A 24,704-nucleotide genomic window follows, 5' to 3' on the forward strand; every position below is an offset into this window, starting at 1 on the left:
TATCATTTTTAATTAAAATCCTTGATGATTCAAATACGACTCATTTGTCTCTCTAATTTTTTCTCTTTTGCTTTTTTTGAAATTCTTGGACACAGATTTGGACCACTCTTGAATAATAAAAAATAAATAAAAATAGCTCCAAGAAAAAGATTTAAAAAAAATTGGAAAATTGCTATTTTTTAATTATTTGTGTAGTAGTAGTTAATTTACGTTGCACTACAGCTGCACAATGGGCTATTGGCGACGGTCTGGGAAACATCCCTGAGGATGATCCGAAGACAAGCCATCACAATTTTGATCCTCTGCAGAGGGGATGGCACCCCTGCTTTGGTAGCCCAACGACCTGCACACGAAGTCGAGCACACCCTCGGTCCCTACGCAGACTGATCCAAGTGGTCACCCACCCACACACTGATCGCAGCCAGTGATGCTTGACTTCGGTGATCTGCTGGGGACTTAATGATCAGTCTACTGTGGGACTTTAATTATCTGTGAGTACATATTAAAGCATATTTGTACTCAAAATACAACTATGTTTTGATCAGGATAAAAATCTTGCTTTTTATCTATTGAATAAGTTTTATAAAATCTCTGAAATAAATCACTTGAATACAAGTTGTGTTGTTTGATTTCAAAATCTGAATATGAAACACAATATTGGATTTTTAATACCTGTGAATATGAGTTGCGGTGATAGTTGATTTTTGTAAAGTGTGCAAAAATCAATCACAAATTGCAATTTTGAAATTGTGCATTGAATTGCAAATTGTGATCCTCTATTTACTTATGATATGCCTTGATGTGGGAGAATGAAGCAAACAGAGATTAAATTGAGGTTTGTAATTTGAAAATCAGTTCAATATGAATAGCGAAAAGTATGATTCAAAAACATGTGAAGTAAGGAGTTGTAAATCATGTGAATATTACATATAAATAGGGTGATAAATCACTTTAATACAAATCATGACGTCAATTTTATAAATTGATATTTTATTAATATAATAAACATTATATATATTTTTAAAAATAAAAATTTGTGAGATTGGGTAAATATAAAATATAGCTATAAAAGAGAAATGCCGGCCAGGTGGCTGAGCTGTTACCGTGTTTGAGTGCAAAGCCAAAAGCTGCGGGTTTAAATCCCGCTCAGGGCTCGGATGTTTCTCTCTGTTGTGAGAGCTGTGTGAATATGGCCCACCCTATGAACGGGTATTTGTAGCATGGGTAATGTTGCTTGCCTCTGTGCCTTAGGCTAATCGGGTAACATTAAATAAGCAGCACGTCTGGCATTTTCCGAGGAGAAGAACGAAAATTCAGTACCTGCCATTAAAAAGAAAGAAAGAAAATTTGTGACAGGGAGAAGGATTAATACCCCCCCCCCCCCAAGAAGGAAAAATGAACAAGAACTGTTTTTCTTTCCTTGTTAGAACGATAGAAGAATGCATAGGTTGTGCTCGTATAGCGATGTTATGTTTTTGATTTCTACTATTTTTGTTTTATTTGTTGTGTTACTAAAAAAGATGTCTTCAATGAAAAGCATAAACACATCAAAACCCTTATTCTGTTAATTTGAAAAATGTATCTCCAAAATTTAGGTGTTTCCATGTGTGTGTATGCACACTCAGCGTGCATTTGCATTATCTAACTTTCATAAAAATAATAAAACTCACCAGTATGTATCGGGTATAAACCAGTCATCAAAGCTCCTCTTGAAGGTGAACATACTGGACAAACATAATAATTGTCCAAAATAGTACCATTTTTAGCCAAAGAGTCAAGATTCGGTGTTGGAATCTGTTCTGAACCATGAAAACTCAAATCATTGAAACCCTATAAAGCAGTTTCAAAACATTATTCATCAAAAAAAAAAATACTTATTATATTAAGTATAAAGTTCATTCTATGAATACATAAAACATGATACAGTTGACTCGCGTTATAACGACCCCATCGGGACTGCCCCTATCTGGTCGTTATATCAAATGGTCGCTATATCAAAATGAGCAAATTTCCTTTGAAAATCGGTCACATAATGGTTTTAAACGTCATAATGCGTGCATATACTATTTGTGGTATACATGTTATAAACCAAAAAAGGATAGGATGCATACATTAATAAAACATAATGACATTTTAACTGTTAACAATTAAGAATTTTATTTTAAAGTACTGATTAAAAAACAGACAGAAAAAAAATCTAGTTCCAGAAATTTTTTGATGTACATAATTTGCGGTATATATAACGAATTTTTTTTATGTACATAATCTGCAGTATTAGAAAGAAGAGTAAACCGAGGAACATAAACGAGGCTTCATTAGACGAAGACATTAATTTTTTGATGTGTATTAATTTGTTGAAGTAACATGTTAAGAGGACATAACATATGTGTGCTTGTTCAAGGTCAACCATTCAACCCCACTTTCCAATAGGAAGTTAGAAAAGAGCGGTGTTCAAATTCAGAGAGGGTCGTTATATTAGGAGTTGACCTTTTTTACGGTCGTTATAGCAAGAGTAAAATAACGTTATCTTCTATGGATGTGAATTGGGACTCCTTCACAGGGTCGTTATATCATGTTGGTCGTTCTATCACAGGGTCGTTATAACACGAGTCGACTGTATATGAACTATTTGTACTCAATGAGGTAAGATTTGTTCCATACAGAAAATTCTATGATAATTTTGTAGTTAACTTTAAATAATCAAATATTTGAGTTATATTAACGATTAAATTAAGCAGTGCTTATTAGACAAAACTGAAAAATAACAAAAAATATCCCACCACCAAATACCAATAAAATACTACTTACAAAGTGATGCAATGAATGAACAAAGATATAATGACCTAGTATTAAAGAAAAGGTAAAATATTTGTAATTATAAATATTTATGAGCAGGGAATTAGATTATGACAATACTAAAACAGGGTTGCCACTCAAATCCCTGTGTTTTCCCTGAACATATTATGTACAATATATTAAGAGAAAATAACAATTACCAGGCTCTTGTGTGAGCTATTTGTTGGGTTAACTATATTTATTAGCTTTAATTGCTGGAAAAACAGCTGAACGTACTTAAATAATGCTATAGTAAAGGAAATAGTTTATTGGAGCTGTAATATCATGGTTAAATATCCCATAGATTACGCTTTGAGTGGTCACCATTTTGTAAAAGACAAAAATAAGAAACAAAATTCCTTGTATTTTCCCAGTTTGTGAAGAAAAAATCAAAATTCCCTGTTATTTTAGGTGGTTTTTAAATTCCCTGTATTTTCCAGGTTTTCCCTGTGGAGTGGCAACCCTGTAAAACAAACTTTGTCCTTTATAGTGAATCAGCTGAATACCCTTTCCTCGTTCAGGGAGGAAAAAATAAACAATCAATATATTGGTGCCAATCAACGCTACGAAATACTACACATAACTGATAGGCATATACAAACACAATTAGCAAAGCTAAAAATAATACTATTTTTAAAATTTTTTATTATATTTTGCTCTTTCCGATGGCTTTACAGGGTGGCCACTCAAATCCGATTTCAAATTTCCCTGATTTTTCCAGGTTTTCCAGATAAAAATCATAAAATTTCCAGGTTTTTGTTTCTTTTTTCATATAAAGTATAGGATGTGTACAAGAAAAGTGTCGATATTATAAAATATTTTATTCAAAATGTTATTTTTTTAACATATCGTCTTGAAAAAAATAATTTATTTTGACAATTTTCAAGATTTTTTTAAATTTATTTTTTAATGTTTTGGTACAAAATATCGAATCAAAAATCATATTGACCAACAAAAGAGTAAAATTAAATATAAATATATAGTTGGTTCTTAAAAAAACATTTTTTTTAAAATTAAAATATGTTATAAAAGGTTAAAATGAAATAGAAAAAATTAGCATTAATGCAACAATTGTAACGATTTGTCGACAAACATTGCTGTTAGCGATTGTAAAAAAATGTGTGATTGGTTGGTTTGCTGAGAAAAATAATTCAGATTTCTTTGATTGGGAGTAGAAAAGCTTTCAGAAAAAGACTGCGATATAAAATCTATTATTAAATTATAACCAACTAATTTTTGGAGAATTTTATAAAGTTAAAAATACAAAAACATTTTGTCAAAATAGAAAAAAAAATTACCACCAAAGCATTGGAACAAAGTTGAGCCATAAATGGATTCAGCCCAAGGAGAGAATTTTAAAAAAAAAAAGAAGCTAATATCCTAATCCCTTTTTCCACCCCCACCAGAATCTTGCCTAAATTGCACAGTCCCATAGCAGTCAAAGGTTTCTACATTCGTTTAGCAACTGTGTGAGAATTTTATGTGGCATTCTAGTTTAACAGAGCTGTAATGGAGCAAATTTTGATGCAAGCAAAGTATAGCTAAGTTGATGATATTTCAACTGTTTGGCGATACATTTCCGTTTAAAAAAAGTGGGTATAATGGATGAAATAATTTAAATTAAGAAAATTAGTAAATAATTTAAATTAGTGAAATTAAAAAAATTATCAAAGAAAAATTTCCAGCTTTTCTTTAAAATTCCCTGATTTTTCCAGGTTTTTATCCAAATTTCCCTGATATTTCCAGGTTTTTTCCAGTATAAAAAAATTCCCTGATAATTCCAGGTTTTCCAGGTGGGTGGCCACCCTGCTTTACATTATTAGATTAAGTAAAATAAGTTTTTATTAGTTCATTTCATAAAAATAAAGATCAACTATATTCAGAATCAATTGGTATGATGCTGTTGATTGAGACCAACTCATGACAATAAAAATTTATCATTCACACGATTTTCTCCAATAACAGTATTTATATCAAAGCTTCCCAGTGTTGATAGTATAATATACTAATATAATATATTGTATCTATTTTTGTACAACTTGTACCTATTAAAACTGCACTAATTACTATAATACCACTAGTGCTTATGATTACAATTAATTAAGCATCATTGGCGATGCATGCAAAGTAACACTGTAATATAGGAGTAACCTTGATCGCGAAGGTCGGGACTTTTCCTGGTACTAATTATGCTTAGTATTTAAAAAAAAGTAAGTCAGAATTCCTTATTTAGCTGTTGAATTTTCGTCAAATATCAAAAAAGTGAACTTTTTTTGTTGTGTCCATTTTCTTGAACTAGCATTTTGAGCGGTGTCCCTTTTCTAAAACAGGCATTTCAAGTTGTGTCCACAATAAAAAGTTGACCCCACATATTTCAATATTTTTTTTAACATTATTTGTTACGATATTTTAAATTATAAAATCAGAAAATATATTTTGAGAGATTCTAATTTTATAAAACTCAAAATGTAAGGGTATAGTTGCAATTTGCATAAAACAGTCTCCATAATTTAGGTAAGCAAATGCTTCATTAAGATTTAGATCATAATGTTAATTTTACTTTTTGTGCTTTTTGCCAAACATCTCAAAATGTTTAATCAAACTAACAGTATGATTCCTATACTGTTATGTAGCAGTGTTTTCACTACAGCGCAAGAATCTCGGTTATTTTTTTCTTTCCTCGCATTCAAAAATTAATAATGTGAAAAGATTGCGCATTCTATTAATCAATTTCAAAATGTGTGAATCTCGCGAATTTTGGAAAAAATTTCGTCTTCTGCCATTTTGAATAAAATCCGTTTCACTTTTCTTCCTTGATCTTTCATTATTTTCAACATCGATCCTTGTTATCTAGCTTCCCTATTTACCAGTATTGTTCAGAACCGGTGCGAACAGCAGAACACAACCCCCCCCCCCCGAATGACGGAACTCCTTTCAGAACACATTTCTCTGCAACCACGTGTTCACCGAAGGTAAAATTTCTTCACGTAAGACGTTTAGATTTTTTCAATGCTACAAATTTACTTAGTGATTCCGAATTGTTCAGCATCTGTTGCAAGGTCATTTAGCACTCAAAACCGAATTAAGACAAAATATCATAGACAAATAACTGATAAACATTTGAGAAACCTAATGAGAAAACCTGATGAAAAAGTATACATAGAACATTTTCCATATGATGATGCAGCAAAAATATTCAATGCTTTAAAAATTAGATTATAAAAATGTATTATAATAATTAAAGAAATATTTTTTTCCAAGTCTATTGGTGTTTTTTTTAATTTTTGGAAATCTCACTTAACTTTTTGAAATCTCCCCCTGTTTCTGAGAAGGGGTGAGAAATTCTCTCTCATTTTTTTTCTGCAATGGAAACACTGTGTAGTATTTCTAAGAAAAGCTGGTACTCATGGATATAGTATTAAATTGTTAGGTACTGCTGATACAGTATCCATTTAAAATTGGGAATGCATCAAGGCATCATCAGGAATAGAGCTCTGGAGCAAGATTATGAAACAATAAGCATGCAGCACTAGGTCTACAAGCCTAAGTCCCTTAACACTGGGAATGGACCGTACTCCTTTTCTTTTGCGAGTATACTCTTTACGCGTTGCAAGTATACTCTTTACTCCAATACCCTTTACGCATTTTTTTAAGGGTAAGGTTAAGGTCTGCTTTTCCCTTAGGCTGATTTCTTTAAGGTTGCAATCATTGTTCAGTAATCTTCAGATTTATTTTAATAATTTGTTTTTCGTAAAATTTCTAGTTGACTCAAGGACACATTTTTTTTTTTTTTAAAATCTAGCCATTAAAAAAATTATAATAAATGAATATGGTAGTATAAAATAAATTAGAAAAGTTATAAGGTAAAAGCAGAGTTCTTCTTGAATATAGAGATTAATTAATTTCCGTTTTTTCTTTTTCTACTTTTCAGTCATATTTTCTAAAAACATAATTTGTACTTAAATTGAACAGAATTAAGCCGTAAGTATATCGTTTTGTTTTTCTTGGGTTCCATGGTTTCAAGATGCATCAAACACACATGTCGACTTGCTAATTATCTGCGAATTCTCTCGTTTGTTTAAAAATTTAAATAATTAAATAGATGGCAGGGAGAGGTAGAGGACGATTTCCTGCTCAAGATGTGTGTCCTGTCAGTCAACCACCTCCCACTGATCCAGTATTTCACCTTGACTACACAATGACAGCTAAAGTGCCCTAAGCTTTGTGCCATCATGTTTCACTTAGCAATATTACTTGTTTAAATTTCCATGTAAATAATAAGGGGAGTAAAAGAGGAAAAAAAATAGATTTGTTCTGTTTCCAGGAACTTTCTTAGTTTTAAAGAATTCTTTAAAATACAGTAGGCTCTCAACTATTAGGACTAGTAAAAAATTATGAACAACCATTCAACCATTTGTAAAACTCGCCATAGGAGGTGGAGGATGAAAATAACTGTTGACATAGAATGCAATCTTCCTATGATGCACATCTTTGCATATTTAATAAATCTCCCTCTTACAGTCTTAAACTATATTTGCTTCCCATTTTTACTATTTATCTACTGAAAATTCACAACTCTAGGAAAAATACGATAGTTTGATTTGAAACACAACATTTTGTAAGACAAAGCTTACTCGCCGGCCCTTAATATTCTGCACCTTGGGCTACAATATATAAAAACTGAGAGAATCTATCAATAGACCAGGAGGCAAGAATAAAGTGGCAAAATCCAGTAGAGTTGGCTGGTATGTTTTTGGTTAATAAATGCTTAAAAGAATTCCAAAATATGATTTATATTTTAATTAAACTGCTAACTATAGTATATATGCTCCTGGCTAATAAATGTTTAAAAGAATTCCAAAATATGATTTATATTTTAATTAAACTGCTAACTATAACATATTTTAAACAACTAAAACAAACAAACTTAACAAATATTTACAAAACAAATATTAACACAAACTTAACAAATATTTACAAAACAAATATTAACACAAACTTAACAAATACTTACAAAAGTTTGTAATGAAATAAATAAAATATTTCAACACATAAAAAATTAATGACTCTGATCGCAGTCTATAAAAGAACAAGTTATAAACATTACAACATTAAAGAAAAATAAGATTGAAAAATCTTACCAAGTCATCTGCAACTAAAATTATGATGTTAGGTTTCGCATCAACAATAGTGAAGAATGCTAATACACAGAGAAATTTCCTACAAGTTAAAACAAGAACTTATAACAACAATTTTAATTTATTCAAAATTAGAGCACACAGATGTGATTACAGTGTTTCTGCATTACAAGGGCATCTGATATGACTTGGCAGAAAATACTCCAAAGAGAGTTCATTACAATCAATAAGATGATGTTATTAATAAGCATTTATAATTTGAGAAAAAATTAGAGGCCATACCAGAGAGCAAAGGGTTAAAAAAAAAGGGATTATGAGATCTTACTCTAAAAAACGAAATAGACAAATGCACCCAATTAAAAATGCTTATTAATATACTAAATTATATGATGATAATTTTATGATACTAAAATACATACAAAGAAAAAACTAAAATAAATAAATTTAATACATTAATCTCTGGAATTATTTAAGACAAATTAAAATACAAGCACAAAATTTCTGAATTAAAATAGGAGTCCTAAATTTATAAATCTCTGATTCATAAAATAAAACCCATAACATAATAAACATTGTTGAATAAATTAACAATGTAAATTATAGCTGTAAATTAAAATATTGGTTATGATATTTCAGCTTAATTTTTTTTTTTAATCTGACTTTACTCTATAGACTGATAATGAAACACATACCAATTCTTTTAAAAAGTTCATGTGCAGTTATACATTTAATTTCGTAGCAGAGAAAATAGAGATAATAGATTTAACTTCAACAGAGAGAACTTTAAAGAAATCACTAAATGTATGAGCGGTTAGTAGTACTGATTTTCATCAATTCAAATTTAATAAAATAAATTTACTTGGATTTATTTCTTTTTATTTAACTTAACTTTTCTAGATTCATAATTAAAACTTAGTGGTGTGATTTTTTTTATGCTGCTTATACTTTCAAAATCAATTTCAGCTTATTACTTTCATATTTGCAAAAGAACATAAACCTTAAAAAATAATGGAAAATAAAATCACATTAAAAAAGTATAATTTTTATAAGATCAAGTAACGATGGAGGAAAAAGTAGCAAGCTCATCTTATCTGTTTTATTTCTCTACTAATTAGGAATTACATAATTCTGGTTCCATTTTTAAAAATTAAACACCATAAGAACAGAAATAGATGAAAAAATTGTCTGATTGTCATTTGACAAACCCATCATTTATTTTAAAGAAAGTGATTTGAAGTAACAATTCTTAGCACTCTCACTAAGCACAGATTCTACTCAGATATTTACACTGAATTGATGCCATCCACATCTACACTAGTACGTTTTGCGTGGACACAATTTCTGATCATTAATTAATAAAATAACTAGCTATTAAATTAGCGAGATATTGTCTTTTGAAAACCTTCATTTATAATTTTCAATATTCCAAATGATGGGAATATTACCGTATCGTGATCTGACGCTTCAAGATGCCAAATAGATTTTAAACTTGCAAAATTTTTTAAAAAAATATGTAGCTGTTTGCCTAGGGGTGGCTAGGACTTATAACTTTCAAGTAGGTTCCTTTCTGTGCTGTTTTTCTTTTTAAGTTTCTCGCAAGCTGCTGCTCGAAGGTTGCCAAGACTTTCCTATTATTCTGCCACAGATCACAATGTGGAAATCTCCCCAAAATCATTTCAAGAATAGATTACTTCCCTACTGCAAGATATTTTGGGGGAGATTAACTTATCGTGATCGTCAAGAGTTGGCAACATCCGGGCAGCGGCAATCGAGGAACTAAAAAAAAAAGCATCACAGTAAGGAACTAACTCGAAAGGTATAACTCATAGCCACCCCAGGGCAAACAGCTACATGTTTTTTAAAAACCATTTGCAATTTCAAAAACTATTTAGCACCTTGGCGATAGTAGCTGGCTTGGCAGATCGCGATACGGAAATATCCCTCCATATTTCGAAAGTCAAGTAGGATTTTTAAAAATTATATTTCCTTTTAAAAAAAATCACTCAAATATAGTAATGATACGAAAACAGAAGTGTGATTTAAATATATGTTTTTAAATTGATTCTCTCAAAAATGAATTTTAGTTGTCAAAGAAAATACAAAACTGGCTAAGTAAGTAAACGAAAATAAACGTTTTTAAACTGTTACATTGAAAAATAGTTTTCTTCAACTAACAGGATCATCCTGCGTCTTTGCCCACACAAAACCAATAAAAAGTTAAAAAACTTATTAGAAAGGAAAGACTCCGGAAAGGAGCAAATTACAAAATTATTGAAGAATTTTTAAATTTTTTGGTGGAGGGTGTTTTGGATTTTTGTTTGGGAAACGTTTTCTCCTGCCTATTTCTGTAATTATGATATACTGTATTTTTTTTTCAATTATTGCACATAAATTGAGGAATGTTCAAATTTTCATTAGTTTAAAATGCTGTTAGAGTTTAAAATGTTTCATATGATATTAATAAAAGGGAATTAATTTCCGTTTCTCCTTTTTCTACTTTTATGTCTTATTTTTCTGAAAACATAATTTGCACTCAAGTTGGACAGAAATAAGCCCCAAGTATACGGTTTTGTTTTGTTTTTCTTGGGTTCCATGGTTTCATGATGCATGAAACAAGTCGACTTGCAAATTATCTGCGAATTCTCTCTTTTGTTTAAAAATTTAATTAATTAAATCGATGGCGGGGAGAGGGAGAGGACGATTTCGAGGATCTTTTCCTGCTCAAGATGCGTGTCCTGTCAGTCAACCACCTCCCACTTATCCAGTATTTCACCTTATACATTTCATAAAAATTATACATTTTATAAATCGAAGTTTGCTATCTTTATAATATTTTTCATAAAATTTCTTAATTTGTCCCTGCGCTTAAATAATCGCCAAGTTATGACGACAGCTCGGTCGTGGCATACAAAAAACTTTTAAAAAAATTCACGGTATACACAACAACATACAAAAAACAAACTTGTATAGTAAAGCTAGCCACTATGTATAAATATATATTTGTAAGAACATTTCCTTATCGGTACCTGACCGCGCATAAGGCAACAGGGTTCCCACGGGTCAGAGAAAACCTGGAATTGTTCGGGAATTTTATTTTAACTCCAAAAATCAGGGAAAGTTGCAATTTTATTTACAAAAACCTGGAATACTCCTATATCATACTTGGAATATAGCTAGTCTTAAAATTGTCAGTAATAGAATTATTTAACTCTGATCTCAATAACTGATTTCTAACGTCTATTACAATTATATGTTATAAAAGTCTCACATTTTAGTCTAACTGAAATGTTCTCATCCTCATTTAATATTTTATTACACAGTAAATGTAATATTTCACATTAAAAATAAAGAAATTACTGATGAAAATACATTCTCAATGTTCGTTTAAATTTACCTGGTACACCTGGAAAAGTCCGATTTTTTTTCTTCTTCTGAAATTGAGTGGGAAACCTTATGCAATCTCTAAGGAGCCAAAAGGTTTTTGAACTTTCAAAATTTACTTTGTGCTTTGGCTATGAGTTTGGCTTTTGAAGTTGGTTTCTTTGTGCGATATTTTTTTCTAAATATCTCGTGTGTTATTGCTCGGAAGTCGTCAAAACTTGGCAATTATTTTGGCACAGTTTGGGAAGATTACCAATACGGTAATATTCTCTATTTGTACGGGATTAATTTCTTTTGTGATGTCCAGTGATTCTGGATCCCTAAAATTTGCCTGGGACTACCAGAAGCTATCCTATGGATCATTAGTTTCCCACCGATCCCATGGACCAGCAACCACAATGATGACATGATATGCAGTTTTGGTTTGTGCTTTTATCCTAACTAGAATAGTTTATCTTAATTTAAATGAGAAGATAATAATATATAAAAATATTTTTTTATTGGGTGTACAGTTGAACTTGTTTATAACATGGACTCGTTAAATCCGAGTGCTCGTAATAAACGGATCCTTAAAGTAGACATGCAACCAGAAAAGGGAGGGCTTGGGAGGTCAAATAGTTGAATTGACTTAAAATTTAATTCATACTTACTTACTTTAATTACATTAATTAATTTAATTAAATACTTTTCCTAATTTAATAACAACTACCCCCCCCCCCCCACAACCAGCAAAAAATTTCTAGTTGCGCTACAGTCTTAAAAGAAAGAAAATATAAACGGAAAGAAAAATAAAGGAAAAGATTCTTACCAAAACATTTATTTTTTTCATTAATCTACATATTTAAAATAGCTTGTCAGCTTACTTTGAACTCGCACATTTCATATCATTTTGAAAAAAAAAATAAGACTAGAAAGATGAGAAAAAAGATTGCAAGACAGAAAAATATTGCTCGCTAAAAGCGACTTCTGTTCCATAGACTTAACATTGATCCAATCAAATATTCTCGTTTCCCTCGGTAAATCCGAGCTCGTTATAAGCGAGTTGGACTGTATTTCCATATCGTGATCTGCCGCCCCAACTAAAATCACAAAGGTGCCAAATGGATTTTAAACTGGATTAAAAAAACACATAGATGTTTGCTGGGCATGGCTACGAGTTATACTTTTCGAGATGGTCCCTTTCTGTGATTTTTTTACCTGTTAATTTTCTTACAGGCTGGTGTCGGAAGTTGCCAAGACTTGGTGATTATTCTGCCACAGATTATGATACAGAAATCTTCTCATTTTATTGATCAAAGACCTTTTTTTTTTCTTGTAAACTTAGTAATATTTTGAGATCTACATCCTCTAAACCAGGATTTCATTAACTGTGGAGATCTCAATATTTATTAAAATTTTATGGATTCCATAAGTTACTTTGCATTTTATTCTGGTATTGTAGCATGTTATTATTGCAATTTTAGGTCTTTAATTTTAAGACGTGGAACAATGTGAAAATTTTAAATGATTAACAAATTAAAAAATATAATAAAATAAATTCAATTGCTTCAATAAATTCAAACATGAACTATTGTCTGTACATTAAGTGTAGCCACTTGAGAAGGCCTCTACTCAGAAAACTTACTTACTTCTAACAGCCCATATGGGAAGATTAAGTATTCAGGGGTCTGTTTAGAAGAAATTTGAGTCCGTTAACGGACCCTTCACAAAATATCTTTTCATAAAAACGTACCCTTCACACAAAATATTTTAACTTAAAAATGAACCCTTCACAAAAGGATTTTTCTTTTAATCTTCTCAAATTTGTTTATCTTCATTAATTGTTTTGTTAATTGAATAAACCCTTCATAGGGCAGAAAACAAGAAAGGTGGATGTGAACGAATTAAGTTTTGTCTTCGGGCAGACTATTCTTCCATCATTCGTCCGAAATGAATAATTTGTGTTGAGCAGTATAGGCTAAATACCAAATATTTGTATGTTGCATCTCTAATTTAGAAGCAGCAATTGATGTTTATTTTTGAAAATTTAACTTTTTTAATTATAATTTTACAGTGCTGAGCATAATCTTGTATCTATTTACAATTTAAAAACTCCTTGAAAAAGTTTTTTGCAATAACCGGACCCTGGTTGGAAGAATGTGAGTAATTTTTTCACAATTTCACGAAAACAGGACCTTTCACAAAATATCTGGACATACCCCTGGTATTAATGGGAAGAGAATGTCTGCTTATTTTTTTTGTTATGTTATCTTATCAAAATAGTTAACAATTATCTTAGCAAAATTGTTGATACTACAAAATGAAGCATTTCTTCATCATTCTTTAGATTTGATCGGCATTTTCATTTTGTAGTGGTTAAAGATGAAAATGTTTTTTCACGCAAATGTGTCTTAGAAAAAGGTAAAAGAAAGTTTCAAAAGCTGTTAGAATTTTTTTGATACTCCTAGCAAATCTTCTAAGTTTTGAAATCAATTTTATATATTAGTAAAAGTTATTAGTAATGTTATATATATATATTAGTAGAATTCAACAAAATTATTAAATGTAATTAAAATTGTTAATTTTTTTGAATATATGGATGTGGTTACTGGATACTGATTACTAGCTATTAAAATATTAATTACCAAAATGTTTATAAAATAATGTCTGACAACAGAATTGTTTAGCATGATCTAGTAAAAACTGTTATATAGTATTTTATTTTCTATTATTATTTAGTTGGATGGTTTTTTAAATTTACTATTAAGAGCAATGACACAAGTTATTCTATTTCAGCCTCTTCAATTCAAACCTGTACCATTGCTTACTGGGAAGAAAATAGACTACCTTGTGACACTGAAGCAGGAAATTAGATCCTCTTTTCGTGAATCTGGATATTTTATTCCACCCGTATCTGTTAAAAAAGATATTGAGAGATACACTGATAAATACCAACCAATTCATGCTGCTGATCAGATTGTATGGGGTAAAAATTTAAACCATATTTATGTAAATCATGTACTATTTTTGTTAGTCTTTTTATATTTCAATAAGAGATGATTTTATTCTATTTATTGCTGGGGTAAAAATTTAAATTTATCTGGAGGAGCTATTGTTCTGTATAAGGGTGATTTTCTCAAAACGTTTTTTACCTTAGACAGAGATGATTGTGCTCCCGAGAAATCTGGATTTCCCGATTTTTCTTTAACTGCCAACCCAGAGTTCCAAGGTCCAAAAATTTCAAGTTACGTTTCATTATAAGTTATGTTAAGAGTTTATATTGGCAAACAATATTTTTTATTTAAACATTATTCCATTTTTTTATTTATTTATTTGTCTGATATTTTTTCCAAAACACATTTTCATTTTTTGTTGGCAAGCTGCCAGCAGATCCTTCTTTAATTATTTTTTTCTACCCAGTAGAATATCACTTAGCACTAACTTTCTCGTTTTGATTAGAATTTGTTTCTGCAGTCGATTATTTTATTAATTTGTTTATTTATACTATTTTTAGTGTGTGCAAAGGTATGACTGCGCTTCATAAATATTGATTTAAACATACAATTTATTTGTAGATGAAGCATACTTTATTCAATTAATTAATCGTTTTTTTTATTATTATTCTAGTTATGTGTTTAATTAATGATAATAAGTGTAATTAATGATGAAAGTAAACTTATACATAATTATTCATTTAAATTATGCTGCTTATAATTTATTTTGAATTTCATGTTGTGAAATAGCAATGATTTCAATTTACAAAGACATTATTTTTTAAAATGCGTCATTAAGGATTTTACTCAAGAAATTTTCAGGTTACCTCACAAATAATTAAGCTTTTGTAAATGGATTTTTAAAAAATGTGAATGATCAAAAAGTTAGAAACAAATATCTATGGTTACCATTTTAACTCCAATTCTGCTATTTAATTTTGTTATAATGCTAATACTTTAGTTATTAATTTAATAAAATTTTAGAAAATTTATTTTGATTTTTCTAATATGAAAAAAAACTTTTTTTTTATGGCTGTTTTCATAATTTTTGTTGTTAAAATCAAATCTTTCGCTCTTTGTAAATATCCCCTCCTGCAACCCAGCTGGTTTGCTTTTTAAAATTTGATAAAATTCCCAACTATCTCGAATTTTGAAAAAGAAAAAAATGAATGGATTTGACTAAAAAAGATATTGTAATAAATGATTATTATTACAAGAAAGAAAAGTGTTTGATTTCTTATAGCCATGTAGTTTAAAGATTTTATAAGATTAATTCCAAAACAATACTGAAGAACTATGTCAATACAATTAAGAGTTAATGGAAATAAATTAGTTCTTTAAAAAAATGTTAGATCTCTGAATGCATTTTAATGGGAATTATTTTATATAAATGTGATATGTTTAATGCACCAACATTTACTACATATGCAATTTATTCTGATATCTTGTACCTGAAAACGTTATTATTTGTTGAATAACTTGATAGGGTGAAATATTCTATAGTTTCTATTTAAGAGTTTTTTTTTTTTTTTAAATTTCTTCTTTAATTATGTCCATAATAAAACTTATTCACGAAGTATCTTTCTATTCTAAAATAAATTTTTTAATTGCTGTTTCAGATAAAAGCCTTTTCCCACGTGAACTTTTTGAAAAGCCAAAGAAAAAGAGAAAAATTGTGAAGAAACCTATTGTGAAAAAAGAGACTGCAGTCGTAGAAAAATTGCAGGTATTAGAAGAATTAATGGTTTCAAATTTTCATTCTTTTTTTCTTTTTTTTTTTGTATTGAATTATTTTGCTTTCTTTTTTCTCCTGCTATTTTAAGTTATGTACTAAAGCATAAAGTTTTATTCTTAAACATTTTTTAGCTCCCATTTTAATCCCATTCGATTACTACATAACTTGGAAATTTAAGTATGAATCTGCATGTATCAATCTTTTCAAACCATTGTGTGTTGCAAGATTTTTTCTTAGTACACTTCTTTGATATAAAACACATTTGATTCTTCCCTGCATCTTTTATTTTATTCCTTTAATGATCTTCCCTTTTTTTTCGTTATTTATTTTTTCAATGAATGACCTCTTTATTGTTATATTTATGAGGGTGCTGAAAAATATATGTTTTGTCGTGCATTTTCTAAATGTTTAAAAATGGATCAAAATTAAATTATAATCCATCAGGGTTGATTGATTTAAATCTGTTTTTATATATTGTATATTATAACATTTTTTATAGCATTGATTTTTAAAAAAAATTTATTAAAAAAATTAATCAGAAATTTGCAAAAACTTTTATAAAGATATTGTTTATATTTTTTTATTGATTTTTCATAGTCTTAACATTTTTTGTTGTATTTAAAAAGTTTCAATTAACAGTAACATTCATACTTGGAATTTATGCATTTTAGCATTTTTAAAACAGCGTTTTAAAAATCTTATACTGAATTTTTCAGGATGCAAATATGGAAAAGTAAAAGTTTAGTGCAGATTTTTTTATAGGTATATATCTGAAAAAAATTATTGAAGGGTTTCTCCTCAAAAAATGTTCAAGGCCCGCACTAAGCATTCGCCACCTTGCCAAATGTGATAAAATCGTAAAGGCAAAACAAATAGCATTTTAGTCAAAGTGTTAGTGAACAACTTTTCTACCTACAAGAAAAATACAGATTCCCCTCGATCCTGAAAATTATGTTAATTAAAATATTTCGAAACAAATCTTTTATTATTATTTTTTTTTTATTACAGTAGGCTCTGTTAGATAGGTTGCATAACTAATTAAAATTAATCCAGATAATCTAAGCAATATGAGAGATAATGCAAATATAAAAAAAACAGTAAAGTGAACATTAACACGTAACATTGACGAATCACGCGATATCATGTGACGAAACTCTTTCCTACAGTTTGTGTCATTAAAGCTGATTAAGTGGCATGCATTTTATCATTCCAACAAAAATTTAACTTTGATTTTATCTTTATAGATTACCACTTTTCAATTATAGATATAGTATAACCATCTGCACTCGACTGGCAATAAACATGTTAAACCGCAGCTCATATTTCTATTTAAAAAAAATCTCTGTTAGTTGTATAAATCCCATAAAGCAGATTTAAATTATTCAAATAACTTCAACTTCTTTTTTTCTGAATGATTCTAAGTGAGAAAGTAAAAAGGATTTTATTAATAAATAAGACTTGAATGAAATGTTTTGTTAATAATGAAATATATGTATTTAAAAAAATAGTTGGAATCTAAAGAAACACCAAACATTGTTTCAGATTTATCTTTTTATTACTGCTGTAGTTTAAGAAGTTATAAACCTCAACCTATTCTTATTTATTTTCCTCAAAGACGATAAAACTTCTACATAATCTCCTCCTCAACTGTATAATGACTCTTGATTTGAAGTTGCATTTTATAAGATAGTTCAATTTATCATAAATTTGTATTTTGATTCAATGGTGGGGGGAGAATGAATCATATAAAACTGTTAAGATTTGCCTTTGATTAACCCATTTGAAAATTAGCTAATACTTTTTTGATATTTGGCTAATTTACTGGTTAATAATTTCCTTTGTGCGACTATAAATATTGTATTAAAAATTCTACCAATTCTTTAATTTTAAGCATAATGCATTTTTATTTCTTAATCCTGAAAAAAAATTTCAGTTATGGAATGGGAGAAAAAGAAAACTATGTGGATAAATTTAAATTACCTTTTCTTTTCTTCGTATTTAATTTTTTTTAAATAAATGGGTAGGTTAGGAATCAGAGTCTGTCACTTTTAGAGAATGACTTATTCAGTAAATGCATCTGATAATCGCAGGATTTGGCATCCTTTTTTCAAACGAGAGGGGTGAAAGAAAAGCTATACTTTTTCCCCAATGCTATCGCCTTCAGTGAACAGCACTGTGTTACTTTCAACTCTGAATTTGCATCTCCCCTCCTTAAGGAAATTTCTCAACCTTTCACTATTTGTAATTGCAAGTTGCTCAATCAGAGTAGTTTTTATTAGAAAGAAGAGATTCTTAATCCAGTGTTTCTTTGTTTGGTGTCTTTCACCCAAGAAACATCTTGTGGTTTAAAAACTTTTTTTTTCCATTTATAATTTAAGATGTTATTACTAAAAAGAAGCGTGACTTAATTTATAATTTGAAGGTACAATTCTCAATTACAACTTGCCTAAAAAAAGTTGAAAAAAGGGTTTGAAATTATATAAATGTTATTTTTTAAAAATTATTTTTAAAATTAACTCTTTTATTATTCGATATGCAGGATTATTAAAAGAAACAAATTGATGCTTTTTTTTGCCTTGTTACTTTAAAAATTCCAAATTGATTATCTATTTCTGTTTGTGATTTTTTTAAAATTTATTGTTATCAAGACCTTTTTTTCTCCCTGATTATTCCTTTTCTCGCATATCGTGCTACCAACTCAGAGTTATTCCTTAGAGTAAGCAATGATTGTTCTACTTTAGAGAAAGACACACTAGTGTGTAAACAGGTTTAACTAAACAAGTGACTAGACTAGAACTAAAAAAGTGAACACCTATTGTACTCTGATCTTCTTAACATTAAAAAACAGAAATTCCATTCTGATTGACGAAAAAAATTTTAGTAATAAATTATGTATCGATATATTTTTCATTTTAGTATCTCTTTTTTATGCAATTAAGCGAGTACTGCAAACAACAAATAACTATTTCATCATGGAAATTCAATACTCGTTTCATACAACATGTTTTGGTTCCATTAAATTTTATCTGTATAGTGGGGGTTATTCAATTATCTGATGTGCGATTAAGTTGGGGCGACTGTACAACTATTTATAACAGTTGTTACAGTTATGTTAATATGTTGTTACAGTTTTCCTGTTGTTGTAAATTCTCATGTTAGGAGCAAGTTTTCCCACATTAACTTCAATATTATTTTGGTTGTCATCAGTATAAAATGAATAAAAGTCATTAAAGAATTGTTTTAATGTAAAATATTTTCTATCCTGAATTAAAAGATACTTCCCTTTAATATTTATTTTTCTTATTCTAATAAGCTATTATTAAATCTTCGATTTTGATTGTTTTCTGAATTAAGATTTTAAAACTGAAAGAGTTGTTTCTTAAATGTAATGTAACCCTATGATTCTACCTTAATACAGTTCATTTTAAGATAAACGTTACATCTAACTAACTAACTCCCTGGCATTACAGTCCATGTTGGACCATGGCCTCACTAACAATTTTCCTCCTAAGTCGTCTGTCTCTAGCTCTTTGTTTCCAGTTTCGGACTTTAAGAGTCTTAAGGTGTTTTTCCACCTCGTCAAACCATCTCTTGACCGACCTTCCTCTTTTCCTTTGGCCCTGGCACTGCCCCTTGAGTATCTTCTTAGTGCCTCTGTTTTCCTCCATTCTCTCAAGGTGTCCTAGCCATTAAATTCTCTTTGCTTTTACATAATTTATTATATCTTTTTCTTTAAATAATGTTGCAATTTCAAAATTGTATCGCCATCTCCACAGATTACCCTCTTTGACAGGTCCAAAAATAGTTCTAATAATTTTTCTTTCCCAGGTAATCAGCATTTTTTTGTTTTGTTTCTGGCTTGGAGTCCACGTCTCTGATCAATAGATAATGGTTGGTCTTATAGTTTTATAAACCTGAAGCTTTGTTTTTCTCGTTATTACTTTTGATGTTAGCAATCTCTTAAGTGTAAAATAACTGCGATTTCCATCATTTAGTCTCTGCTTAATCTCTGGCATAATATTGTTTTCAGTGACAACCGAACCCAAGTACTTAAATTCCCTAACTCTCTCAAATTTTGTCATTTCATTGGTTTGTAGTTCTGTGTCTATATCCATTCCCCTACAATCCATTATCATGTATTTGATCTTATCACTATTTATTTCTAAACCAAAAAGACTAGCTTCTTTAATTAAGTCTTTAAAAAGGTCAACAAGTGCATTTTTACTTCTTGTTATCAATATTACATCATCAGCGAAAGCAAGGACTTGTTTCGTTCTACATTACATCATACTACATTTTATTTAAATCAGTGTCTGAATTTATTAACTGTTATATTTTTTTTGCTGCAAATTGTATTTATATACTATTATAAATTGCTGATAAAGAGATTCCTTAAATGATTAAATTTCATGCACAATTTGACACATGCACAAATTGTATTTAATATATCAGCCTGTTTGGTAAGCAAAAATATTAAATTATAGTTATTCATCAAATTTGTTATAAGAATTAATTTTATATATTATTCTAAAATAGTCTTTAAAAAATAAGACAGGGACAGAAGAGTATCATAATAAATATACTAAAAGAATCAAATTAGGATTTTAAAAAAATTTATTACTCTTATTTTGGTAGAAAAATTTTAGATTTGAAAAGTGGATGGTGATGCAATAAGAAATTGAGAACCTACAATCTAAAGTAACACATTAAAGGGGAAAAAATGCATTTAATATATCAATCTAGCTCTGAGTAGCAAATTTCGGTAAATAATGTCAGTTTAGGTTAGTGTAAAGATCGTAAACGTATATTTAACTCAAAGATAAACCAAGTTAGCTAACATTTAACGAAAATATTTAAGAACACTTTCAAACAAGAAAAGTATTATTCATAAATTTGTGGTAACCTTTGATCAGAAATTCTCAAGATTCTAGTGAATGTCTGTTTCCTCTTAATATATTGTGTGTTCAGGGTTGCCACTCCACGAGAAAAACCTGAAAAATACAGGGAATTTAAAAAGTCACCTTAAATAACAGGGAAAATGTACGGAAATTTGATTTTTTCTTTACAAACTGGGAAAATACTGGGTATTCTGTTTCAATTTTTGTCTTTTAAAAAAATGGTGACCACTCAACTGGGTGTTCCATGGGATATTTAAGGATATTCCAACTGTAAACTATTTCATTTACTATAGCATTATTTAAGTATGTTCAACTGTTTTCCCTGCAATTAAAGCTAATAAATATAGTTAGCCCAATTTAGCTCACACAAGAGAACAGTAATTGTGTTTTCTCTTAATATATTGTGTATAATATGTACTAGAGGGAAAAAAGGGCGATTTTTTTTTCCTGGTATGAGTGGCAACCTTGTATTAGATTTAATCTTCTTCTAGATCTGAATTATTCAGTTGTAAATGTGTGAGTTATTTAATGTATGTTTCATACTTTCAAAAGGCACTGGAAGAGAAAGAGAACACTCTTGATCCCGATGAGGAAGAAGAAGAAGGAGCAGAAAATGTTGAAGAATATGAAGACGAAGAAATGGAAGAGGTTAATAATTATTTATATAAAATAATGATTCTCAACTCTACATATTTTCAATTCCTTTATAGGAAAATATTTTACCAGGAAATTTTACTGTTGTCTATAAAGCACAAGCGTCTGGTGATAAAAAAAAATAATTATTAAACAAATTCTTAAAAGAAAATATAGAAATGTAAAGTGTGGTACTTTTTCGTTTCACCAGCTAAAGCTGCCAATGACGTGGAATGCCATCGGCTCTTTTTTAAAAAAAATTTTTAAATAGTAGTTTCCTTTTATTTTTAAGTTTTTTTGTGCTAAAATTAAAATGGATTAATAGGGGTAACTTATTTATGCCAGAAAAATCTAAATTTTTATTCTAAAAAATATATTGTCTTGTTTGTTTATTTATTTTTTTGAAAAAATTAAAATGGATTAATTAAATAGCTGTAACTTACTTGTGCCAGCAAAATCTGAATTTTTTACTGTAAAGAATATTTTCAGCAAGTTATTATATTATGTGCTGAAAAAAAAGTAAATTATTTTTAATTGAATTAAAATTTTGTTTTTCTTTTAAATTTATTTTTACATAAATTTCAATTTTTTTTTTTTTAATTAGTGGTTTTTTTTTTTAGCATTGATTCTGAAATGAGACTCTGCAGCTAAACTAGCATTAGTAAATAATTTTGGAGAAAGTGATAGAAGTTAAAGTATATGAGTATTTTTATTAGGAGAGACAAATGAATTTTAACTTTACAATAGCTTAAACAGTGAAAATCTATACATATCACTCTACCAGGCAACCTCTCTATACAAATTACACATCATCTTTTTTTTTAACAGGTTCTGCACTATTCCACACTTCATCTCTCTCCTACTGAAGCTGATACTTGCTTTTAATTGTCATCTTCTATAGATCTTTTTTATAATGTATTTCTTAGATTTTTTTAAGACTGACTCAATGTAGGACTCGGGTTTCATGGTTCAAAACTCATCACAATAAACACAAAAAATTTAATTTTTTAAGCTACTTAAAAAAGTATTTTTCTTCAATAGCAATTTACCTATTCATTTTCAAAATATCAACTTTCATTAACATACTAAATTTATAATTCTTGTTTTTGTGCATAAACAAGTTTACTGGAAACCAGAGTGGCTACAAAATAGGGACAATTAATAAATTTATATTAAGTTACCATAAAGTCCAATACTTTAAAAAGAAATTAGAACAAATTTCGAATTTTTTAAAGTGGGTTATTTTCATCTCCAAAGGTAATATTATAATAAGTGTTTTGCAATATACTAGATGTTTAAGAATGAGATAGTAATGAAAAATTATTATATTATATTATCATCTTTCAATTTTTTTTAACTATTAAGTTGAACATTACATTTTTTGAAACGATTTCAACTTTGCCATCATTTGACCTGAAACAATATTTTCAGTCTTCCTGCTTTAGTACAACTTTATACAAATGTACTCTATCTTCATTTCCAGAAGAAAGGTGTTTTTTTAATTATTTTTGAAACAGCTTATTTGCATTTTTAAAATGTTATTGTAAGTGTAAATGAAATAAGAATTATCCTTTCCAATCCCTTTTTGACATTAAAAACTTTAGTTCCCAATGCATTTCAAAATTTTTATTTTTTCAAATGAAACAGAAAAAATTTCAGATGAGAGCTTTTAAAACAATTTTTCGGTTGGTTAACTACATTTTTTGTATTTTTGTACAAAATGTTATTAAAAAAGGATGGATTAATCTTTGAAATTATTCAGAAAAGTATTTATTTCGGAGAAATCCTCGCAATGGTTCCTTTCTTGTTTCATGACTTGTAAATGTAAAAATTCCTCTAATATTCTTTTCGAAATATTAGGGGGGGGGGAAAGGACCTTATTGAAGTTTTTATAACAATTACTTTTTTTTTCAGGAGAACGACTATGCAACTAGTTATTTTGATAATGGTGAAAACTACTTGGATGATGAAGATGATAATTTGGACGATGGTTACGAGTAATATGCGTTGATTGTTATTTATAAAACATTTTTTGTAAATATCAGTTGTGTTTTATTTTTATGGTAAAATAAAGCATGCATTTTAAGTTATGTTGCTAATAATTTTTCTGATTAAGTACACAAAAAAAAAAGAAACTAAAAGGAAATCTTAAAGGTTCAAAGAGGCACAGAGCACCAATGCACATTAATTATAGTAACGAAACTGTTGTAAAGTGTCTTTCTTAATTTTTAAAAAAAAAAAAAAAAAAAAAACTTTTTTTTAGCAAATAAAATACAAATCTGAATATTATACTACTCACTACCAAGAAGGGTAGCTTTTTCATGTGATTAAACATTACATGCAATAATGTTTATTAATATTTTGATTTGCGGTTTTGCGTGCTTCGTATTGCGAGCTCATGAAAAATAATGCTGATCCGATATTTACATGAATGAATTGCGGATTAATAATTAACGCATTAATTATAAACAGCGCATTGGTCTATCTCTGTAGACACTAGGAAACCTAAGAAGTAACTTTTTTTGTTCTATTAAATGTATGTGGCTCTACTAGTACAGCACACATATCGGCTTCAACAACATTTTAGCAAATAAACGGCAAAATATATTGCATTTGATTCTGCTTTTCAGCCTTCTTTTAAGAGTACACTTTTTTTTTAAGGAAAAAATGGATGAATCAAAATAACGATGCAATGTGATATTTTACATAAATCTCTTGCTACATTTTACTAAATTAGTTATTTTTGGCCTTTGATATTTTTTGTAAGTGCGTTTATAATTAAAGCCTTAAAGTTGGGAAATAGTTGCTCATATAGTATATATATTGCTCCATATTTCCCCTTAATGTTAACCTACTATTTCGATACTTGGTCAGGTATTATACTGTACTAAAATATATTATCATACGAAAGGAAATAATTGTAGACAAATTAGGGGGCACACAATGAGGTATAATGTGGTTCCATTGACAAATTGCAGAAATTTCCTAAAAAGCTATATTTTAAAGTCAATTAAATATTCCTTTACTTAATGATTTTTTATATAAGAGCATAACATAAAAGAGTTGAAAGTAAGAAATTGTTGCTCATAAAATGTCCTGTGTAAAAAATTTT

The 24,704-nt window shown here is 29.0% G+C and overlaps 2 protein-coding genes across 10 annotated transcripts in view; one reads left to right on the plus strand and one right to left on the minus strand.

Moving 5' to 3' along the window:
* Positions 1-10,325, minus strand: part of LOC107455733 (arylsulfatase B) — a 41,942-nt gene extending 31,617 nt beyond the window's left edge. For 2 of the 9 annotated variants that reach the window (XM_087158139.1, XM_087158138.1), the window contains exons 1-3: positions 10,122-10,325; positions 7,977-8,055; positions 1,671-1,830 (exon numbers count right to left, since the gene is read on the minus strand). In XM_087158139.1, coding sequence (XP_087014265.1) covers positions 1,671-1,830; positions 7,977-8,055; positions 10,122-10,156 — 274 coding nt within the window. In that variant the 5' untranslated portion in view covers positions 10,157-10,325. Of the gene's footprint in view, positions 1-1,670; positions 1,831-2,808; positions 2,844-7,976; positions 8,056-9,418; positions 9,560-10,121 lie in introns of those variants that run through there. The other 7 variants (XM_043044850.3, XM_016073406.4, XM_087158143.1 and 4 more) reach the window with 6 other exon arrangements.
* A 198-nt stretch (positions 10,326-10,523) lies between these two features.
* On the plus strand, positions 10,524-23,682 carry Polr3G (RNA polymerase III subunit G). Its single transcript, XM_016073427.4, has 5 exons — positions 10,524-10,737; positions 14,130-14,319; positions 15,946-16,052; positions 21,512-21,607; positions 23,507-23,682. The coding sequence occupies exons 1-5, from the start codon at positions 10,651-10,653 to the stop codon at positions 23,591-23,593; spliced, it is 567 nt and encodes a 188-aa protein (XP_015928913.1). The 5' UTR covers positions 10,524-10,650; the 3' UTR covers positions 23,594-23,682.
* The last annotated feature ends 1,022 nt before the right edge of the window (positions 23,683-24,704 follow it).

This window comes from Parasteatoda tepidariorum, chromosome 2 (assembly GCF_982258835.1).
Source record: "Parasteatoda tepidariorum strain Cologne lab strain chromosome 2, Ptep-v5.0, whole genome shotgun sequence".
Classification (NCBI taxonomy): Eukaryota; Metazoa; Arthropoda; class Arachnida; order Araneae; family Theridiidae; genus Parasteatoda; species Parasteatoda tepidariorum.